The sequence below is a fragment of the Agrilus planipennis genome, unplaced genomic scaffold (genome assembly GCF_000699045.2).
Source record: "Agrilus planipennis isolate EAB-ADULT unplaced genomic scaffold, Apla_2.0 scaffold199, whole genome shotgun sequence".
Taxonomy (NCBI): Eukaryota; Metazoa; Arthropoda; class Insecta; order Coleoptera; family Buprestidae; genus Agrilus; species Agrilus planipennis.
The window spans coordinates 474,815-492,863 of record NW_020439011.1 but is presented as its reverse complement, the minus strand read 5'-3'; the positions used below and the strand labels follow the sequence as shown (position 1 = coordinate 492,863).

General features: G+C 33.4%; 1 protein-coding gene across 5 annotated transcripts in view; it reads left to right on the top strand.

Annotated features, from left to right (window-relative positions):
- The window catches only part of LOC108741299 (neurotrimin-like), a 78,881-nt gene extending 61,891 nt beyond the window's left edge, over nucleotides 1–16,990 (top strand). For 3 of the 5 annotated variants that reach the window (XM_025976172.1, XM_025976174.1, XM_025976173.1), the window contains exons 6-9: nucleotides 758–1,051; nucleotides 8,137–8,289; nucleotides 13,450–13,566; nucleotides 15,668–16,990. In XM_025976172.1, coding sequence (XP_025831957.1) covers nucleotides 758–1,051; nucleotides 8,137–8,289; nucleotides 13,450–13,566; nucleotides 15,668–15,729 — 626 coding nt within the window. In that variant the 3' untranslated portion in view covers nucleotides 15,730–16,990. Of the gene's footprint in view, nucleotides 1–757; nucleotides 1,052–8,136; nucleotides 8,290–9,369; nucleotides 9,609–13,449; nucleotides 13,567–15,667 lie in introns of those variants that run through there. The other 2 variants (XM_025976176.1, XM_025976175.1) reach the window with 2 other exon arrangements.
- Nucleotides 16,991–18,049: the final 1,059 nt, after the last annotated feature.

The window sequence follows — 18,049 nt, the reverse complement described above, 5'->3', positions numbered from 1 at the left end:
ACTATTTGCACATTCCATTCGCTATAATCGACTATCGCTCCCTTTCACCTTCAACATCCTCGAGAGCTTCTCTTCAACGACTTTCTTTTCACCGTAGATCTACAAGATCAATTTACAAAACCATAAATACGTAGGGTTACCGTATTATCGATTTTAAGATGACTTTATAGCAGCGATTGATGATAAGAAAAATAAAATACAGTAGAATCCGTTTATAATGACATCGAAGGGAAATGTCACGTCATACTAAGCGGGCGTCATACAAAGCATAGTCTTAGAAAATAAACAACTTTCTATTTTGGCTTGGGTCAGAAAAATGAGCGAAAATGTTATTATTAATCATTTGGGTCACTATAGCCGGATATGATTTCTTGAGAATCAACATAATAAACGATATGTCATTTTAAACGGAGCCATTATATCGAAACTTTCCTAAAGCAAACCAAACGTAACACTGCAATTACTTCGTATTAAGCGGTTGATCAATATAGGCGGAGCCATAATAAATGAATTCCACTGTAGATATAATTTATAAACCTTTATGCTACTATTGTGAATATCATTATAAACAATATCTACTGTGGTTAAGTTTCAAACATAGAGACACAACCGCATCAAAATAATTGCAAATTTCTTATGAAAATTTAAAATCTTTTTGTAGTGACTATACAATTCATCACATACAATTGTAATAATATTGTGGTTGTATTATTCCTGTTAGTAGCATATCCAATTTGATTTTCGTCTTTCTTTCCAGTCCCCCCGATGTTATGGATTCCTCACCAGTTGGTAGGCGCTCCATTGGCATATTCTGTAACACTAGAATGTTTTGCTGAAGCTCATCCAAGTTCGCTGAATTACTGGACTAGAGAAGACGGCCATATGATCCACGAGTCGAAAAAATATCACACCGAAAACATCATTGGCAACCCCGCTTATAAAACTCATATGCGTCTTACCATCAATAACATACAAGAAGCAGATTTTGGAGCGTACAAGTGTGTAGCGAAAAACCCTAGAGGTGAAACGGACGGCTCAATCAGACTTTACAGTAAGTAATTCTTTTTTTTTCTCTCTGTATAATTAAACTTGGAAAGCAAAAGCTTCATCAAGTTGATCTTTTGTAGCTTGATCTGGAATGTTATTTTCTAACGGTTTGAAATTAAAAAATAATTTCAAAGTCTCTATTTTTCTTCACTTCTTTTGTAATATGCATGAAAAGTAAATAAAGAAACTCAATACAAACGGAAATATTCGAGAATTAATAACTGTAGTCTTTTTAATGTCTTGACAGCCAATTTAAAAATAGCCCCTTTTGTAGGAAGGTTACGTTTTTTTACAGCTTCTTTTTCGTCGCGTTCATTTACTTGGAACTTAAAAACCATTAGAAAATACTTATTCAAAGAAATTTTGTTACTTATCTTTTTCTAACAATACGAAATTTTAAGGGAAAGTCCCCCGGGCAAAAGAAGTCATTCTCATCAAAATTTTAATGTCAATATTTCCAATTTCAGAAACGTAAAAGCACAAACGTTGAAGGTCAATAATTTAAATGATATCTAGTCGTAAACAAAAAAAAAATAGTAAAATGTTTTTAGTTTCAATTCGAAATAATGGCAAAAGTGGACGCTAAAGTTGTAACGTTATGAGATATAAAACGCTACTACGAACTAAAAAACGTAATTTCATTTTTGTACCGTCTCTCGAGTGGGCTAATTTTTTTTGTAAACGTAAAAATGAGGAAGATAATCATTAAAGGAAATTGTCGCTAGATTTTGCAATACGGCCCTTTAGCTAGTAAAAACAACGGGTTCTTTTCTTTTTGCGCTTGATCAATATTACTTCCCTAACGATGTGTAAAAGGAGAGCGGAGTGGATATATACTATTAGAAAGTTAACTTGAAGAAAAATCGCAAAAAGTATTAGATGTATAAAAAAACCTATTTCTACCGGACTCTTTTTTCCCTATTAACGAGATGCTTGTGATTTAAGAAAATCATGTTGTTTGTTAATGCTACGATTGTTAACAAAGTAGAAAACTTCTAGTTGAATTAGCGTTCCTTATTTTTATGTTCATTCTTAACAAAATACCCATGCCTATTGTGAGAGGTAGCATATGCAAGGTAAACAACATTTTATATTTATTATGTATTTAAAGTAGAGGTTCTTTACGGTCCAAATTGAGCAATAATGTGGATATTTATTACATGAATTAGTACGTCATGGTGGTATATGCGTTAAATTAATAAGTAATTATAAGATAAAATGTTTGTAGGACTTTTAAACAACTGCTATGTGCCACTTAGAATTCATTCCATTCAAAGCAAATATTAAGATATTACTGATACCGCCTGTAGCCTAATCTTAATAACTTTACGTAGTTTAATTACAATGTTCTACTACCACAGCACCGTCTGTGTTATTATCTTCTCGTAGACGGGGAAAACGGAGAGCTAAACAATGGATAGGGGAAGAAAGTTAAACTGTAACATTGAATTGCACTGTTTGAGACCCCGATTGATAATATTTAATGTCAGAAACTAACTTTTTAATATTCTTTAATATCTTACTATTTAATATGCCCCTTAATTGCTTTGACATATATACAATCCTTTTACTGTTGTCTGTCTGTCGACACGCTAAAATATTAAAATTTAACATTTTTATTTTTACTTATTTCAACTGCTCGTTAATTGATAATTTCTTAGCTTAATTATTAAGTGTTACGGCGTATACAAATTGTTTGTATTCTTCGATTATTAGATTATTACCCTAAGTGTCCGTTGCCTAATATAATTTTGTAAATTAAAAAGTACCATTTGAAACAGCCCAATCTGTGCATTAGCAAAGTTGTTCCTTACGTTCTAACTTTTAGAAAATTATCGAGGGAATCAATGTTACTTAAGCTGTTCGTCTAAAGTAATTTCTAAAATTTGATAAAGTTCTAAAAGTCGTTAAACTTCCGTTTAAAAGACAGCTTACTGCTACTTCGTATCGGAAAATATCGATGTCAACTATGATATTATTCTCGAACAACCATCCCTTTGCCTGTTTATATCAAAGAAAATCATTTTGCCCTTTATACCTTTTCTCTTTTTTCACTTTCATTTCTGTCGAAAAAATGATGTTTATGCACTAGTCATATTTTTTCTATAAAAAAATCGGTTGTCTGTAAAGTCGGTTTACTGACGATAGTTGAACGTGACAACGTCATAAGAAAATACTAATGGAATGGTTTCATTTTTCAAAAGAAAATTTTTTTTTTTGATAGATATTTTGTATGGGTATAGAGAAGGAGGTAAATGGAAATGTATTATTGTATAGCAACTGTCCACGCGGACGCATCGCTCACTCAAGTAGGAGAGAGACAGATGTCGAACGCGGAGGCCGATTGTGCCTCTTTGTCGCTCGTTCCGCGCTCTCGCTTGCACTTCAAGCCTTAAATGGAACGCCTCAGAGCGAGGTAACGCCGCATGAGTCATGTTTTTTCGTGCGTGCAGCCGGCTCCATCGAATTATAAGACGTTGTCACGTCAAAAATCGGGTTCTTACAAATCAGTAAAAGAAAGTAAAATCGTTTTGAATTAAAAATTAATTAGCTACCGTCGCTACAACAGATAAAAACAAAGTTTTGCAAAGCTGTAACAGACAATATAAGTAGATATTTCGTTCGTGTTGTCATTTCCTACCTTATGATCCTAAGCTAACCGCTTTTTCCCTTACTGTTTTTCGTAAAGAAAATTTAAGTTCCGCATAAAAGCTCCAGTCTTTGATTATCGTTGCGGCTGATTTTTCCGAAGAAAATCAATGGAAATTCGAATTAATGAGACAATTTATAATGTGCAACCCGCACTCGAATTTCGCGTTAGTTCAAGAGTTTGTACATAATATAAAACAGTATGTACCTTCAATGTCAAAAAATATTTCAGTTCGAAATGATTTTAAGTTATCGTGGTTCCAATTATAGAAATTCGACTGTACATAGAATTTGTGCGTTTGTTCAAATTTCTGGTTCAATTTTGCATATTTCGTGCAATTAATGCAAACTAAGTGAGTGAAATACAACATGAGAGTCCCATTTACAGGTTGCTGTCGTTTATGTACGTAGGTGCCTCCTTTATTTCGATTACTAAATTGCAGCCTGCTTAACAATTGAATTTCCTGCTGTTAGTGTACGCAAATGATGAATTAATTTGCTTTCAATTAAACAAATTTTGTTACATTTTAGTATAGGCACCAAATCCTACCACAAAAATAATTGAGAGTTTACCTACGTTCAATTGTACCTGTACTAGGGACACAACAGATATCTGCTTCCGCATCCGCAATTACGGAAGTTCTGCATTCGGCTTATCGGAACTTAACAAAATATTATCTCTGATCTTTTTGAAAATCAATATATCGGAACAGCACAGTAAAACAAGTCGTAAAAATTTACTACTTTTATCTGTTGGCCGAACTTGGCCGTATTCAAAACACAATTTAAATGGAATTGCTCGTTGCAAAGCTGCATGTTGCGCAGGTACCTAAACCAACTTTCAGCGACCCCTCTTTAACATTGTTAATTTTATTATAGTTTAGGGCATAAATCTATTTCCTAATATTTCGTATGTTGATATTTTCCAAATTTTATTCTCTTACTAGTTTCTTACTTTTATCTAAAAACGTCCAGGACATTCAGCTCCCCCTTAGCCAGTTCTAATAATTTCATTTCGAAAATACTAATACAGTTATAGCGTTTATTTATAGTGTCCGACCGAAAATTCGGTTTCGGTTTCGGTTTCGGTCGAGTTTCGGCAAAAAAACGAGTTTCGGTTTAGTTTCGGTTTCGGCGGCAAACCTGCCGAAACTACGACCGAAACCGAAACTGCGTTCGGGAGTTCTCGCGCTCTGCTCGGTCATGTTCGGCGCGTTAAATTCCATCCAAACGAAACGTTTTAAGTATTTTTAAGGCGCAATTAAAGTATTTCCTTAAATGAGGGGTTGTTATGTTGAGTTTGATTTGATTATCAATAAGTGAAAATGTGATTTAAAGATAAAAAATAAAACTGACTGATTATAATAACGTTTTCTTTATTTTTCTCTTAAAACATGATCCTTATAAGGAAGTTTCGGTTTCGGTTTCGGCCGAAACTGAGACCGTTGCCGAAATTCGGTTTCGGTTTCGGTTTCGGTCCTAAAAACCAGTTTCGGTCGGACACTATTTATTTATTTTGTATAGTTTTTACTCAGTGATGTAAATTTTAAGTTAAAAGTGCAATTTTGAAGTCAAGAAGAAGTTCTATCTAGGATTATTTCGTTGATATTAACGGTGCGTGTGCTAGTAACGGAATATTCGCGACAAGGACGCAGGACCGCTACATTAGTTCCGTTTGCGCTCCCGAAAAAATTTACTATTTACTAATTTTGGTTAGTAACTTTTCATCCATTTCTTCTGTGAAAAACCTGACCACCCTGTATACTAATTTTGGTAAATACCCCTAAGTAGATAGGCTTATCAAAATACAGAAATAATAATAAATAAAGGAGTATGTAACAAATTAAATTCGTCCTGTCGTTCTCATAAAATATTATCAAGTTCCAGTTCCTTCGCTTTTCAATCTCTTTCTTCCCTTTTTTCTTTCGCCGCCGTTAATATTCATACAGACAATATTCTGTTAGCACGACCGCGCTTTTCTGGTGGGTTGGAGAGTACAAATTTGAGTGACATATGTACATAGTTATGTTAACTTAATTTCTGCGCTTTGGTTTTTATTCGGCAGGGGTGTAACAAGGAAATTTTCTCCATCCATACTACATGCATAAAACTAACCGAGAACAAGGAGCAATGGAAAAATCATATGACATATGTATATCTAGTTTAAATTCATTTATCAATTGCTAAAGTTCATGTAACTTTTGTGACTTGTTTAACAAAAATTATATAATTTGTGTAGAAAAAATTAGATAAAACAGCTTCGCAAGAAGGCAATTTATTGCTTCATCATCATCATCTCCACTCTTTCCTATACTGAGCTAATCTTCACCACATTTTTTTTAAACTAAAACATCCCACATCCTTAAATATTTCTGAACAGTCATCGAATCTAGGTCTACCTTTGCCCCTTTTAACTCCTATTTCTGCTTCCAATACGTCCCTAACTAGCCCTTCATGTCTAAGGTGCCCTTATTGTTTTTATAAAAAAATGGTACCTAATTGATCAACTATTTTTAACTCGATTCTCTAAAATTGATTGAGTATCCTGAAAAGTAACAGATTCAGGATTGAAATAATCATAAAGGAGTATATGTATTGCCATGTTGTAATTGATTTCTAAAACATTATCTTAAGTGTCTTAATTTATACCAATTTATAGTTCTCGTTTCATTGATAATATTGTTGTTTGGAAAACTTCGGAAATTGTTAATATTGAGTTGAGGATTGATTTTTCGATGAATACATTTCGATTGTGGTAAGAGTTGTTAACAAATATCGAAGAGTGATAGTTTTTGTTAGGAAACTAATTGCCCTTGTAAAGCCCGAGCGTTCTGCCACTGGTAATGGTAATACTGTGCCTACTGTCATTGCACCCTCTGGCTTTTGCGTCTCGGTTCATATCGGGTGGAGGCAAAGCTCTGTCTCGTTCTACGTTTCCCAGAGGTCCCTTTTCATCTCATAACGTGACAAGATTCACAAAGTAATGCCGTGCTCAACACGTGTCGTTACTATAGCAACAGTTTGGCCCAAAGTCCCGCTTTACGCTACCGCTACTGCTGACTTTTATACGTTCGTTTCCGAGATAACTCCAAAATAATCCTACAAATGTGCGTTTTCACTTGAAAAATTGCTGAATTATCGCCACCGACGTTCCGCTGAATGATACCCTGTATCATTTACAGGATTTTCCCTTAAAATAAACTCAATTTCCCGCGTATTACTACATCGTTTATGCCTTACCACAGCAACTTGTTATTACGTGATCATATATAATCACAGATATACAAGGTGCTCGCAATTTGACACGATTACAGAAAACGTCTTCCTTCTCACTTCTCGCTCACCAGTGGCGTACCACCCCTACCCCAATAAATTGTATTATATACCCAACTAAAAACGAAATGAGATTGCTTAATAATTGTATAAGTTGATCGAAAAAAACATTTTTTCCAGAAACGTACACAGGTACTGTGTTTCTAACTCATAAACTATCCCATTTTCTCTGATACTGTAATAAGTTTTCGTTTCTAATTTTGAACGCAATTTTTTTTATATTAATGTCCGAATGTCCCCTCAAATGCTTTATCATTTTATCTCATATAGCGGCGTCTACGTGTTCCGCAGTCCTGACGATCCCCACGGAGATTACATGATTCGGAACATTCCGTATAAAACAGTCATAAAATCACTTATCGTGTGTATAAAATACGTTTTTTCGGACATGTAAGATTGTGATCATACTTTTAATGATTTGCCATGGCGAAAAACGGTAGAAAATAGAAAACGTTTTCTATTACATAAATGTACCTGTTGAAACATCAATCGTAACAATCTGCGGTGTGCTGATGAGCGGTAATATTCGAAAAACCGCGATCGATTACTCATTTTTGCAGTAGATCTATCAGTATCGCTATTAAACCGCAACGTGACCCTTTATACAATTATTGCAGCTAGTTAGATTGTTTTGCTAATTATGCTTTCAATTTTCTTTACGTATTAGGTAAATGCTTGTTTTATCTGCACAAATTCGTAGTTCTTAATTTCAAGTACTTGTTCGATTTTAAGAAGCAGTTTGTCTTATAAGTAGATGATTTACAAAAACCGCAAAATTTTTCATAAATGCAACCTTACAATCGTTAAAAAAAGCATTGAACATAAAGGATCACTCATTACATAAAATTCTAGTGTCTAAATCCTAGACATAGTTTGTTGTTAGGTAATTGTAAAAACAAAGTGTGAAAATTGTCTCTTTGCGTACCTATACATTGATAAAAAAAAGGTTCAATAATACCATAATAGATAATAACAACTACGGAATCATATTAATTCTAATACCGCCCTGACAAAAAGAATTACATGTAATTAAAAAGCGATTTCCCGTTAAATTTCATGTTTGGAGTGTGCAGCGGAAATAATGAATGGGTTTTATTTTCTTTGTAGCATCATCACCCCCGACAACCTCCCCAAAGCCAACGACAGCCGAGTCGTCTTCAGGCCGCATGAATAAAGATAACATCTGGAGTAGTGCAGATTTCAATAATTCTGTCTATGGCAATAACCCTTCGTCCCTTACTGTTCATTTTCCGGATAAAGGTACCTGCCGATTTTCCGTATCAGTATATATGGTAAAAAGTCTAGACGTTTTGTTTATGGCGCATGCAAATTTAATAAATCTTAGCTTCTGTTTTCTTCGTTTCTCTTATATTTTATTATTTGAACATCCTTAACAATAAATATTATTTCGTTCGCTATTTATCGCAGTAAATATTCATATGTTGTTGCGTTTAAATTGTGAATATTCTTCAATCGAGTATGATGTTTTTAACTGGGACAATTAAAACACACAAATAGACATTTGCATTAAATTAATAATTGCAAATGTTCGCTTCATTTATTTTATTTTGTAATTGCTTGATGGAACCGTCCCCTAAAAATATACCCGCCTATTCATTTTGCTTTTTTATTTAACAGTAAAAATACCGAAGTGAAAATATCAACTTTTCGAAAATATTAGACTATATCTGGTGACTTTCTTTTAGCAAATTTATCTTTTTTGCTTTATATTTTCAAGCTAAATTGTCTTGCTGACGTTTTCTTATTCCGGTAGCAACAACCTTTCTATCGTTTCCTATCTAACAAGTAAAAGATTGTTTTCTGTAGTCTAGGGAGACATCGTTTTGAATACAAGTACTTTCTTCGTGTTAAAAATTGTTTCAAAAATTAAATTTAAAGGAATTGTTTGTAAATAGGTATGCAACACATCGTACACTTGAGCATAAGAAATTGATGATACTAACTACGTAATACTACTTTACCGTGTTCTGACAGCACTCATAATTTATTATATATATATATTAACAAAACCTGGCTTAATAAATTAAATTTCCATTTCTCCTTTAAAAGTTTTCGTATCATTGCAAACATGCAAATTTTTCACGCGAACAAAAACACTCGATTTATTTTAAATAAATGCTATGAAAATGGGGTTATCGTTCGAAACAAAAATACAACTCTGAGATGAAAAGATTTTATCCATTGCATAGCGCAGCAGCAGATTTTATTGTTGGGGGATAGCTCTAAACTAAAACTGATAATTGTCATCGTAAAACTGCTATCGTAAATAACCAGGAAATCTCTGCAAACATTTTAAAACTTTTTTTTTTTTTCAAGTAGACATGGAGCAACACGGAGTTATTTTGAATAGCGCGCATTGAAGTATCATCTTTATGCGGAAGCTGTTTCAGCTGCTAGGATTGCTACAGCTAGTAAACAACACTTTTAATTCCTCTACACTTGAATAAGTGAAGCCTTTCATTCATACTCGAGCACCTATATGTTACGAATAGCTTGCAGATAATAAATTACTACTTTTCATCGTATAGGTTACCACACATAGAAATCCGAATTACGGATGATCTACCATTATCAAAAAGGTTATTTAACCATATTTTGCACGTAACTATCCAGTGAAATTTATTACAAAACATTTTTCTAAAAAATAAAATTCAAAAACATTCATGTTATACTAATTTTTATTCAGCGCCCTATATGGAAAAAGCCATCTGTTAGTAACTCGAGGTATTTTAATAGGTAGGGTCCACCCTATATAGAAAGCGTACACCATGTATATGTTACCGAAAATGTATGAAATCCAGGAATTCCCAGGAATTGTATATCTACAATTCCGAGACTATTTAGGAAATGCATAAAATATTATTTCAAAGCTTTTTTAATACACACATATCAAGGGAAATGTATACATTTCTTAGGACTTCTAGGAAATGTATAAAACTAATGCTTTCTGTGAATAATATACTCTAAACTATGACATATTGGAGTTGATTTAATATCCTTGCCCGGCGGAGGCGGGCTGATATGTTCATCATCATCATAAGATCATCAGTCCTAATAAGACTGATTGGACACGCACCTCCACTTTTTCCTATCCTGCGCTAATCTTCGCATTTCCCTAAACCTATAGCAACCCATATCCTTAACTATTTGCGAATAGTAATCTAACTTAGGTCTACCTCAGGTCTACCTCTACTCCTCCTAACTGCCGTTTCTACCTCTAATATGTCTCCGACTAGACTTTCATTCATGAGAAGGTGTCCTACTAACCTATCTCGGCTATTTCCTATTGACTTCCGTAGAGTCCTCTGTTCTCCTATTCTTTCTAATACCTATTCATTTCTAACCTTCTCTATCCACGGTATCCTCATCATTCGCATGTAACACCACATTTCCAACACTTCTAACCTTTTCTTTTTCGCCGCGCCCACTGTCCATGTTTCGCACCCGTACAACGCCGTGCTCCAAACATACACCTTTAACAACCTTTTTCGAATTTTTAAATTTAACGTTCGCGAGCATATAGAAGTGACTTCTTTTTATCGAAGGCGTCTCGACCCTGCGCTATCCTTTGCTTTACATCCCTACTACTCCTTCCGCCCTGATTTATCTGACTTCTTAGATACTTAAAATCAGCCACTTCTTCTAATTTTTCGTCTTCCATCTTTGTATTCGCTCTTTCCCTACTTTTCCTATCCTTGCATACCAGTATTTTTGTTTTACTTTTATTCATTTTCATACAGTACTCTTTTGTCAATACCGCTTCTATTTTACTTAAAGCTATCTCTAACTCCTCCTTGCTAGATGCTAAAACTGCCTATATCATCTGCAAATCTAAGCATACTAATCTTTTGCCCCTGTATATCTATCCTACAGTTGTACTGTCTTTGATGAAGTTGATCGCGTCTTCGATGTATAGATTAAAAAGTAGCGGTGACAGTGTGCATCCCTGTCTGACTCCCTTCCTAATATTTACTTCTCTACGTTGCAACCCCATCTCTTTAACTGCCTGTTGCTCTTTATAAAAACTAAGTATCACTCTTCTATCTTTGTAACTCATCCCTACATTTTTAAGTTTATTTAACATCTTGTCCCATTTAACATTGTCAAAAGCTTTTTCTAAATCTACAAATCCTATGTACGCCCTCTTTCTTTTTTCTATCGTTTTCTCTATTGTTACCCGTAAAGCTAGAATGGCCTTCAGCGTTCCTCTATTTCTTCCAAATCGAAATTGATCTTCCCCTAATAGTTGTTCCGCCCTTTTTTCCATCCTCCACTGTACAATTCTAGTTAAGATTTTTGATGCATGAGAAGCTAGTTGTTCTAAATGTCTCGCACCTATCCGCGCCTGTCTTTTTAGGTATGGTTACTACCACGTTGTGTTTATAATCCTTTTCACAGAGCATTAGTTTTATACATTTCCTAGTACAGCATCGAAATTTTATACAATTCCTATGAAATGTATATATATCGCAGGATATGTGTGTATTAAAAACTCTTTGAAACAATATTTTATACATTTCCTAAATAGCCTCGGAATTGTTTACATTTTCTAGGAATTGTAAAAACAATTCCTAGATTTCATACATTTCCGGCAACATATACACATTTAGTTGATATCAAAATGAATCGGTGGTCCCAATTTCCCAACTTGGGAGTATTTGAATCGGAAATGGAAAATAAGAAACTTTTAAATGCAAATAATAAACTACACACGGTCCCAAACTGTTGTAAATATGATTCGACAGCACGTATAATATATGTACATTGGTACGAGTCAAAGTATCTACATACATAAAGTGTCTATGTGGGCAAGTCGTTTTGTCACGAACAATCTTAGACAGAACAATATTGAGGTCAAAGAATAATCTTATATGTAATCTTTTCGGATGATGCGGTCCGCCCACATGTTTGAATGTGATCGTAAAATTTTATGTTATTTTTGGGTTTTAGAACGCAATATGAAATGCATATATGTGCGCGATTATATTGTTCCGCTTCCTTGGCCCGATCCTCTTTGATTCTGTTTTCAACTTTATTTCGAATCGTAAATTTCGCAAGAGGTGCCGCACGTAGTCGACAAAACAATCACTTATCGCGAAATCGATTAAATTAAGCAAATTATCTCTTCTAGTTACACTTAAATTCCTTTACGTAATAGCCTATCTCCTCAGATCAATGATCAACATTATACAAGGTTTGTCCCAAACGCCACGCGGGTGATTCCTTTATCTGATGTTTCGAGGACAAGGAAAATATACACTAAGATTTCCTACGATAAGAAACGTACTGCAATCAAATTTTTCACAAATCTGGTACTTAAAATGTTAAAGAAAAACATCGATCGTTTTTAGTAACGAATTAAATCAATACATGTAAAAGTAATTGTTAATTTTAGAGCATTTGTAAATTTAAATTTGCAATTTTAAATTCGCAGCTTCTTTTCATTAGGTGGTGTATTCAAGAAGTTAAATGCGTTCGTTGCATGAGTAACTTGTTTAGTTGAATAAAATCATTACTAGATACTTGATGGAACTACTAAAAGACTTAGATATAACTCGATTTCGATGTGATTTAGAGCTCTATTGAAGAGAGGATTAAAGTTAATACAGCAATCGTAATGTTGAGAGATCACAAACTCCATAGACAGTACAAAATTTACATTAAACAGCCACTATCGGTATTAATAAGTGCTTGTTACCTATTACTAATCTATATAAATGTGTATATATAATGAAAAGTCCTAACTCACTAACTCATCAACGTCCAGGTTAAACCCTCGAATCTACAAAATTGAAATTTTGAACAGAAGCTTCTAGTACGACTCTTACAAGGAATAAGGGGGTTAAAATTGGAGGCAATATTTGTCTGGAACATTTTTGTTTATCAGTGCCCTACGGAGAAAGAATGCCATGACCCCAGGCAGCGCAAAAGTGAAGGGTACAACTGTAGGGGGCGGCAAAAATGTTTTCATCTGTGTTAGATAGAGTTAGGGTACACTGCAAGCCTATCAATTTAAAAACTGTAAAAACAGGAAAGGGCACAAACTTAGACTTTACCCCGGGTAGCAGATATTCATGCTACGCCATTGTTGTATGTAGTCAGAAAAAATGAAATTAGTAAAAAATCAAAAAATTATTTGGTTATGGTTAGTTGACCAATATCACTCTCAAATTTAACTACAGAATTACTCGTGAAAATTGTAGGTATCAATAGACCGGAAAGAAAATTGTTTTATGCTTTTTGGAGATTATAGTATTGATTTCCCTTCAAAATTGTACATGTCCAAACATCTTACATGTATATAGTAAACGTATTGAGTTTTCTTTAAACGAAAATGTTCTTGCTGAATTCCAAGTTAGAAACTTTCCTCGCACTGAAATAGTCGATTAAAAATTACAGGCTCCAAGTACCAGTCTAATCTAAATGAAATCGACAAGTCTGAGCAAAAATCTGGAAGCGAAGTGGAAGGCAAAGGAGCAATATATCAGTGGGGCTCCGTCGGAGGAAGTTCGGGGGGTAAGTGAGTCTTTCTTAAACTCCTCGAAAATTAAATTATGAAATTTTGATGCAATCGCGCTTTCCAAAAATTAATAATTCATTTCTTACATTACGTTTCTATTTTTTTTTACATGTAGTTTCACTATTACTTCTAGCATTCGAAAGTTTAAGTTTTCAACATAAAAAATTATAATTGTAAATATTTTTAAATGTTAACTGTAGCAAATTTCTGCGTCTGTGTCTGTGAGAGACAGAGTGAGTGATGTTGAAAGGGTTCCGTTTTTCTTTTGAAGTGCTGAACCTTAAACAAGGACGATTTAAAAGAAAAATTACCAGCCTTCTAAGATACAAGTTCATCCGTTACATTTAATCAAAACTCTAAATGTCTATATTAAATTTCCGGAGGCAATCAAGTATCCTGTAATGTCTTAAGGATTTAACAGGATGTGGTCTGAAAGTTGTTCCCTTCGGACCGATTTTTGCGAGGAAAAAGCCAAAGAGCAGATGGATACAAAAAACGCCTTCGTATTAGACTCATCTTTCTACAAAAATTAGATACTGTACTTTTAGTCGTCCCATCTAATTTTAAATTCATATTTCCGTCCAGAAGAAAGTGAACATTATAGACATTGCCTTAATCAACATTTTCTGTGCACATTAATTTACTGCGGTTTACTGAATTGCAAAAGTAGGATTCGCATTATCTCACCAGAATGATTATTCACAAAAATTAATAATTTACACAAAACTTAATAATAAAAAGCATGAATGAAACAAAAGGGCAAGTATTGAAATTCCAGAAGAGTAGTAGTATTCCGTTATGATCATTTTTCTATTATGTTCCAATTTTATTTCTTTTTGTCAGGTAATTAAAATAAAAAAAGCTGATTGCACAAAACTGACGTAAAGTAACCATAATTACAGTAATAGTTTGAGAAAATTTTAGGTCATTTTTCGTTTGTTTCCTTCCATTTGTTTCCTTCTTTTTCAATGAAATTATCAGTATCACTAAAATTCCCTTGCAATTATAATAGCTCGTTGGAGTAAACCTTTATTATGATTGATGGTGATTTATTTGATGGTTCTTTAGTCGCAATATTTCTCATGGTCAGCTTAGAAACCAAAGCTTTATGCTATTTTACGTAATAAACGTTTCCAATTCTTCGATAAAGTTCACCTATTAATATGCTGGCTGCTAAGAGAAACGATAAGGACTAATAATAAGTCCGAAATCGCGATTACTGATTAAGGACTTAATGTTCTTTAAAAACAAAAAACTAAACAAACTTCCATAAGTGATGTAAATACATGTATATTCATCATCATAAGGTCGTCAGTCCTAAGGCTGGTTGGACACGCACCTCCAGTCTTTCCTATCCTGAGCTAATCTTTGCATTTCCCTAAAACTAGAACATCCCACATCCTTAACTATTTGCGAACAGTAATCTAATCTAGGTCTACCTCTACCCCTCTTCACTCCTGTTTCTGCCTCTAATATGTCTCTGACTAGACCTTAATGTCTGAGGTGTCCTACCACCCTATTTCGCCTATATCTTATTGACATCCATAGAGACCTCTGTTCTCCTATTGTTTCTAACACCTCTTCATTTCTAACCTTCTCTATCCACGGTATCCTCATCATTCGTCTGTAACACCACATTTTGAACGGTTCTAATCTTTTCTTTTCCGCCGCACCCACTGTCCATGTTTCGCAACCGCACAGTGCCGCACTCCAGACATACACCTTTAACAACCTTTTTTGGAATTTCTAAATTAATCGTTCGCGAGCATAGAAGTGACTTCTCCTTATTGAAAGCGACTCGACCCTGCGCTATCCTCAGCTTTACATCCCTACTACTCCTTCCAGCCTGACTTATCTGCCTACCTAGATACCTAAAATCAGCCACGTCTTCTAATTTTTCGTCTCCTATCTTTATATTCTCTCTTTCCCTACTTTTTCTTCCCTTGCATACCAGTATTTTTTTTTTACTTTTATTCATTTTCATACAGTACTGTTTTGTCAATGCTGCTTCAATTTTATTTATTTCAGTTGTGTTCACGTTTTGCTTTGCTTCCTGTCATTAGTTTTCTGGTTAAAAAGCAATTTTAATTATTTCAGGTGTAAGCAGGTTCATCGTTGGATGGAATTTAATACTATTCCTATATCCTTTATTTCGGTGAACGAATATATATTAAAGGAAAAACAAAAAAAAAAAGAAAAAGTGGTGGCTTCGATGTCCGTTATGTTATTATTGTTATTGTAATTATTAGAATTGTTTCTTCCAATTCTGCTATCATTATATCAAATAATAATAATAATCACATTTGTATAAATGTACGGTGTGGTTTATAAGTAGATAATGTAATGTTAATGCAGCTATATCTACATATACATAAACGTATTAACACAAAAACAGTAACGTACCTAACATACATTGGTGATGTGTGTGTGCAATTTGTATGAGAAAGACTGATAAGAAATTAGAGTGATTGTAGTTGAAAAAATATTGTTATTTGTTATCCAATAATTAGGAGATTTTTATTTGAACTTCCGAAATTGACTAGCAATTTTTTTTTATATATAAGTATGATACTGAGTTAACAGATCTAAATTTTATGAAGGTTCTTAAGGCAGACCTCTTTTCCTTTTATTTAAAAACTCATCATTGCCTGAACCAGAAAATTGATATTTTGTGATAAATTTAACCAACATATGTAAACAAAGTTAATATAAAAAAAGTAGAAAAATACTTTTACTAGCTTTAAATAAAAGTGCATGCACATTTGGATATTGTTCATTATTTTGCATTGACATTTTTTATCTATCGTTGACAAAAGTGTTGTGAGTCGGCGAAATATTTCAAAATTTGAAACAAGATTTATAATGCAAAAGAGCTAAACTATCGGTTATTATCTTGAATCCAATTTTCACTAATTGAATTTGCATTTCCAAATTCATTTGCGACGCCAGATTTGTAGTTATAATTGTCGTTATGATTTTAGCCTGTAACACGTACCTATGTGTATAGGTCGTAAATATGACAATTTTATTGCATTATATGGCAGGAATCTGTGTTATTAAGTATATACAGGACGTTCTTTTAAAGTCGGTTCACCATTTGGGGCATTGAAAATATTCAAAGAAAGAATCAGTTCATCTAGTAATATTTATAATACATACTCATTTGCAAACATGTATTATAAAACCGTAAATGAAAATACTTTGAACTAAAACTTCCATCATTCCCGTCTAAAAAAGGAAGAAAGCCTTTGATGGACTAGATGTCCGCAGTTTGTGTAGTATGGAGAAGTTTAATAACATCATGCATCTACATAATATGTACATAATTCCATAAAAGGAGAATTTGTTCTGCAGAAGCAACTAAATGAAAAATTACAACAAATGCATTGAATTAATAAATAATAATTGAAAGTATTTATAACCCGCTAATATATCCTATTTATAATATATTTATATTTATAAAGAGTTATACTTGTGCATGATTATTTATACATATAAAAAAAGAAGTAGAACGATATTAGCCATTTCGAAAAGTATTTTGATTTCCTCTTGTTTTTATAAAATGAAAATGTAAATATAAGCAAGTATTTCTACAGTAATGGAGTATAACTTTCGGAAAAGAAATAGTGTATTATAATAGTATTAATGAAAGCGTGTGGTGGTAACAAAATTAAGTAATTTTTGCAAAAAGGTAACACAATTACCATTGCCGATAAACCCAATTAGGTGCAATGTTACAAATACATACGGACTAAAGGTAAATCTAAATAAATATTCGACATTTTTCCGAAGGAGAAAGCAAACTTATTCATAAACTATAAATAATATGTACTATAGTTTGTGATATACCAAATTTGGATATAAGGTTTTAAAGTTTCAGTCGGGAAAAGTCCAAAATAAATTAATCGGCCCCTGCTACATGATACTGCATAATAGATAAATAAATATCGAACAATTTTAAAAGGCTTTTACAATCAAGTTCGCGTTATTCTTCTAGGTTTTGTATTCAATTAAGCTGGATTATTAGGTTGAGTTACAGCAAAAGAGAAATACTAAATAAAGCATTACACTTAGGTTTAGGTACGTACCTATTTAAGCGCGAACACTGCCGAATATTTTTTACGTTTTTATTGTTACCATAAAGTTAGTTCTGTCAATTTCTTAAAAAGTGTTAATATAATTAATTCTGGAATGGTGTCCGCGCTTTGAGATTGCCGGTAATAAATTCTGCAAAGATTTGGGTCAAAGTAGGTACTAAGATAAAAAAGATAGTACAAAAGAACATTAAATGAACAAGTTGGAAGCTTCTTAGGTTAAGTTCGCGTAATTGGAGGAACGACAATTGCTTAAAAGATTTATACTGCACAATTTTCCCGTACAGATCTACAATCTACACTATAGAAGAACAAGAAGGACATTGGGAGATTTTCTTCGGTGATATAGACTGTAATCACCTAATAAAGTATTCGTAGTTATATA